Source organism: Saccoglossus kowalevskii, chromosome 13, assembly GCF_978046115.1.
Source record: "Saccoglossus kowalevskii chromosome 13, keSacKowa6.1, whole genome shotgun sequence".
Lineage (NCBI taxonomy): Eukaryota > Metazoa > Hemichordata > Enteropneusta > Harrimaniidae > Saccoglossus > Saccoglossus kowalevskii.
In genome coordinates this window covers 17,846,901-17,852,900 of record NC_140653.1, presented here as the reverse complement: position 1 = coordinate 17,852,900, position 6,000 = coordinate 17,846,901, and the positions used below count along the sequence as shown (strand labels likewise).

General features: G+C 32.9%; 1 protein-coding gene across 2 annotated transcripts in view; it reads left to right on the top strand.

Moving 5' to 3' along the window:
* Nucleotides 1-325: 325 nt before the first annotated feature.
* LOC100371977 (uncharacterized) overlaps nucleotides 326-6,000 on the top strand; it is a 27,903-nt gene continuing 22,228 nt past the window's right edge. The window contains exons 1-3 of one of the 2 annotated variants that reach the window (XM_085506999.1): nucleotides 326-407; nucleotides 2,280-2,410; nucleotides 4,547-4,635. In XM_085506999.1, coding sequence (XP_085363125.1) covers nucleotides 372-407; nucleotides 2,280-2,410; nucleotides 4,547-4,635 — 256 coding nt within the window. In that variant the 5' untranslated portion in view covers nucleotides 326-371. The remainder of the gene's footprint in view (nucleotides 408-2,279; nucleotides 2,411-4,546; nucleotides 4,636-6,000) is intronic. The other variant, XM_085507000.1, reaches the window with a different exon arrangement.

Below are 6,000 nucleotides of genomic sequence, written 5' to 3'. Positions count from 1 at the left end.
CTGAATGTGATTGGACATTCAAGTATAAATTACACTATTGAGATTTATTACAATAATACCTGTTCTATGGAGCTCACTTTTGAGATATAAAGAAATACAGTGTACTTACACCATAGAAATTAATGCAAAACAAAAGTGAATGATTTTCTGAAGAAAATCTTGTTGATACAAACCCATAAGTATATAACAAATAAATAATATACAGGTTTTAGTTTGTATTTGCTTACAATAACAAATTTATATAATATTAACAGTGATGTTTTATTTTATTTGTTTCAGATCACCGTTTAACAGGTGCGATAATGGCTGTGAAGGCACTGTAGTGATTGGTCAACATGGTTTCCTATTCTCATTAACAACACACTGACAATATGTTTAAGAGGAAGTTTGGTAAAAAGCACAAAGAGGTAGGCTACTAAATATTTCTAAATTGAATGTTAGATCTACTTGCATCTGTACAAATAAATGTTCACACCTGAAGTACATGTTGTAGTAAGTACTGTAATTTATTTTCACTGGCATTTAATTTGATTGTTTTTATGTGTTGGGAAATGTTACTGGGTTTTAAAATCATAATCTTGGCACAAAATTAATAAAAACCAGCAGACAATTAATGCTTTTACAGTACCAGAACATTATTTGTGCATCATCTTCTGGGCTCTCAACAGATTTTTTATTAAAATGATGGTTTAATTTAAAATATGAGAAAGGAAAGCAAAAAATAGCAAACATTTCTCATAGACATGTACCCCATGTGCATGCTAATATCAATTTTACTACTGGTAATGCATTTTCATAAATCTCAATTTGCTACTGACAGAGAAAGAGAATACATGTTAGATGTTGCATCCAATTTTTAAAGAGGCAATTATATTTTGAATAAAAATGAACCGATGATAGTCTACTATTGCTAGAAATGTCTGGCTTTCAGATTTTTATCCTAATTTGATTTCCTGGGTTTTGAACAAAAATTGTTTTTTTGTACATACTATGCAGACGATTAATACTTGGTATCTAACTGAGCGATGGTACATCGGTTTGTGTACCACTCCAGGGGGGTTGTGGGCTTGATCCCTGGAACTGACTGTTTACTATTAAAGCAGAATAAATCAGATACATGGGAAGTCTGCTCTGCCTTTCAAACACATGGTTTGAAAGACAGTAAATTAGAAGTAAAGTAAGACATATATGTACTGTTGATTGGTTAATTTTCATTGCTATTTTTAATTATAATTTTAATTTAATTATTTAAGTTTTTAATTATAATTTGATGGCAAATGGAATTTCGCTGTGATTCAGAATGACGTTAATGATTGAAAATTCTATATATATTTTTTTTTTCAATTTTTAAGTCTTTTAGTGCATACTTTTGGTTTCTATTGGTAATGGTGTTTCATTTTACATAGTACAGTATTATTTAGTAAACAGGTCATACTTTGCATGTTGAAAGTACATTTCTTATAACTCATCAACTGTCTCATCATTTTAATGTGTTCAGTCCTGAGATAGACCTTTTTTACGTTATTATCTCCCAAATAAGAAGTGATGTTGTTAAATTATATTTGTGTGACACTGTAAATAAATGCCAGTTCGTATAGTCGGAAATATACAAGAGTTAATCTATCAGGTGCACTTATGTAAATGACAGGTGTGTCTATGGTCAAAGTTAGTAATATTTTAATAATTCAGCATACAAAAATTACAATAATTATTACATAATGTGTTATATTTTACATGTTTGCTGTTGCAACCCTGAAAATAATTCCACTATTAATTTGTGAATGGGCCCAAAAAAAAAAACATACATTAGTTAAGTTTGTCTATTTGGTGTTCATTTTTATTTGCAAAATAGTGTAGATAAGTGTGTTATTTTATATTAGTTTCAGACAATGAATGAATGAATGAATGTCCTGACTTTTTTTCAATGTGCAAATTACAAGCACATTTTGCCACAGGCATGGCTGTGTGATCATCTTCCTATCATAATGGCAATTTAATGCATAAACCTGGCATCAACCAGGCCTCATTGAACGCAAGCTTCTACAGACATTAACCAAGGTTTCCTACAAGTCACATCCATTAATAAATTATTTCCTGCCAGTGGATTTAGCCTTTCCTTTGAGTCTGTGGCACACTCATTCACCCATGGTAGGGGGTCACCACCCTTTTGGGATGTTCAGCTCAGAGTTACCTAACTATCATAAATCTGACTCAAACAGTGATCGGTTCATGGAGTATTAAAGTTTGTTAATGTGTCCCTCACTTTATTGTTTTTTTAGTTAGGTGAATGGAACAAGCATGATGACAAGGTCCTCTTTGCTGTGACCACTGGCGATATCAATAAATTACAGTCTATCTTGGGAAAGAAAGGTACCTCGCCTTGTAAACTAGATGCAGAGGGAAAATCACCGTAAGTATTAAGCAACAATTTGTATATCCACAATTAGGCGAATGTCATTCTTATCATTTTCAGTATCTCGAATACAGTGCGGCAATTTAATTCAGTAATGATGAATTATTATTTCAGTATTCAGTATTATTCTTTCAATTTTGCCATTTTCAGAATATGTATTTTTAATTTGTCAGGATGGACTAAAACGTCACCTTTTATCTAATAACAAATAGGCATCGCAATTAAAAAACTTGCTTCACAACAAAGTTTAGTGGAAACAATAACATACAGCTTCAATCACACCGCCTACAATTGAGAATGTGACAACTATTTTCATGTTTGGACGATTTGTCACTTCGGTGTGTAACATACTTACAAATTTCATTTTAAACAATGAATGTATTTCATACTTGGTTACTGATAATTTATTCACGGAAAAAGTTGTGTCAAGTTTTCAATAGGTGATTTCCTGTTCACTTGCGATTGTATGTCTGCTGCAAAAATTGAATAATTTGATTTTGAACTTGAATTTTTCTTTAGTTCAATGTCGAAATGCCAATCTTTCAGAGAGGAATGTGATATTGTCTTTGCTTTATCAAAATTGATCATCATTAAATGTGTATAGCACATTACTAAGCGTAAAAATACCCCCAAAAAATAGCGAAGTTTTGACACCACTATGACCTTTCCTTGACCTGTTTTTATGTTTGATTTCATTACGCAGGATCTTGCAATAAACAGACAATACTGTGGAATATTTTTTTTCACTAGAATTAATTTTCGCTGAAAAGGCTTTTTTGCGTTTTGCTTGGAATTTATTTTCACTGATTTTGGATGAGTTTAATGTGAAATATAGGAAAAAGTATATTCGCTGGATTATATTTTGACGATATCATGCCTTCAGCGAAAATAGCGAAAATAAATTCTAAGCGAAAATAAAGTATTCTACAGTATTCTATTTTCTGAATGCACTAAATGCACTGCATTACAGCTTCTGAGTCTCCACTCTTGGGAAGTTGACATGTTGGGAAGGAATTTGACATCTTGTCAAATTGTCATGTTAGTACCCTACTCCTGATACAGTGTAGGTGGATAAATGCATACAACATTATACAACCAGGTTGCAAGACTTGTGCTTTACTAGAAATTAAACTTACATGTATTGTATCAAAATAGAATATTACAAAAAAAACAATACTAGTCACATTGAGATAGATTTAAAATGTTCGTACATTCACTCCATTAGTAGCGCAACCGCTTCAAGCTGTAAATGACGTACAGATTTGAATGTACTATGTATGCTCAAAATGTAGTTTAAAGCAGGGGAGTCGTCACCTGCGCATGCGTCAGACGGCCACAGCATGTCATTGTTTATAAACAAGTGTCTACCGATGAGCCTTTGCGTTTTTAGCGTGTGTTGTTATCGTCGCTTAGGACTCAATTCCCGTGCGTGCGCAGGTGATGATCCTCCTGCTTTAAATATCCAATATACAATATATGTAACTGTTGGTTTACATGCTTTGACTGGAGATGCGCTTCTAATGGAGCAAATATCATACAAGTAGTTGACTGTGACTAATGCAGATTATTAGTATGCAATGTCATGTTAGATTGAATACAGTATAGTTCAAGAATGTAAACGACAAAACTAATTCTTCCATGCACAACAGATGAGTTTCAAGTTCTTTTGTTATACATTGCTGAGCGAATGCCCGTGTCAATTCCGTGATAAAAAGAAAGGAATGCGTTCAAAAAAGCAGTCATTTGTGGAACGATTCGCTGCTACAGTTTTCCACTAATTGATTTCTTAAGTGCCCCCCTCAGAGATTTTTATTTTTAATCATATTTAGCTTCATCACATGTTGATCACATGTTCGTAATATTTCATGTTTCCACATTACATAATCTTTTAAAGCCATCTCGGGATGTTTATAATACAAACTTTTTGTTACAAAAGTTGGAGCACTAAAATCTCTGCAAAACTGCGCATTTCTGAAGGCATAGCTGCTAAGCGTGGAAGTACATGTATGAACCTAAAGCTAATAAATACATCATGCCTCATATCATCAGTTCTTGTCCTTTTTGCTGAACACATAATGGAGGTAAACCATGTAGGAGTAATGTGCGACTATGAGTGATTTCTTTGATTGACAGATTTCATGTAGCAGCCACACTAGGACATCTAGAATGTCTGGATTACATGTTACAGAATGGGGCAGATTTTTCAGTTATTGATAATCAAGGTAAGATTAACAATTTAAATTTTGTAACTTTTTTAAGTATTATAAATAAATAAAATTCGAAATAATATAAGTGTTTTGTGTTCCCTGCGTTGTTCAAAGCTTGTACAAAGATTTGTTTTTTGTATGGTTGACTGAATCTCTGCCATTTTTGTCCCTAAAACCCCAATAAATCCACATTTAAACATGTCAACAATGTTTTCCCATTCATGCCTGGACCATTTTCTTTTAAACTTAGGTTTGACATTATACATATTGGGCTATTTATGTACGTCATTATTTCAAAATGGTTAACTGGTAGCTAAATGTATGTTAGTGCTATTTTCATGTGTGCTTAACCATTTCTTGGACATGCCTTAACCAATTAAGAAACATAAGGCAAAACATAATGGTATACATAGAGTAGGCACATTGATTCGTTCTGTGTTTTTTTCCCCCATTTTTGTACCTCCCAAAACACCGATTTCAATCAAACTTCATATGAATATCACGCACTGGTGCATGTCTGTTTGTTTTGTGTTTTGAATCAGTCACCATAAACTGACAATGACTTGTTCTATATTTGCATTGTTAATTTTGAATCAAATGAACATAATTTCCTGTATCCTACAGGTATTGATCAGATTTTACACTATAGCACAGTGTAGGGCTAGAGTAACAAGTAATTTTTCTATTTCAAATGTTTAATGTGCCTGATATTTATGGTATTCTAGCAATTTGGCTATTTTTGTCCCAATATTCTAAAGGATAGTCTAAGACTGTAAACTAGACTATTTTGTGAATTTGTGATGGAAAGAAGGAACTGGTGCTGAAAAGTGCTGAAACACTATTTATTTCCGGTTGCCTCGCGTAATATTCTATCATTGTGTAGTACAAAAATGTAGTATATTCCTGAAGCTCAATTGTGCATCACCCTATAGCATGTGTTTTCCGGGGTCCCTGTGATAATCATAATAGCTGAGTTTACAGAATTCAAAAATTGCAGGTATTTGACAGTACTAACAAATTGTACCGGTAATCTTGTCATTTATATGTCCCAAATCTTTGAAATTTAAGTTATGATACGAGCAGAAATATCTTTTGCATTCATTAGAATTAATAGGATTTATTTCAGAAAGCAAACTTTTACAAGTAGTCGCATTACATTTTATTCACTTTCAGACTACCATTCTCCTTATGAAAGGTGGATACAACATCCTTGAAACATTTCATTCAAATCCTAGTCACGCTGTTCGCTTCCCATGAAGCGTTGAGACATTTCCACTGATGTATCACCATTGATATGAACTCGACCATGTAACTCTGCATTCAGTGCACTTTGTAAAGGCTGTATTTACACTCAACTCACTTTTCAAGTACTTTTAACAA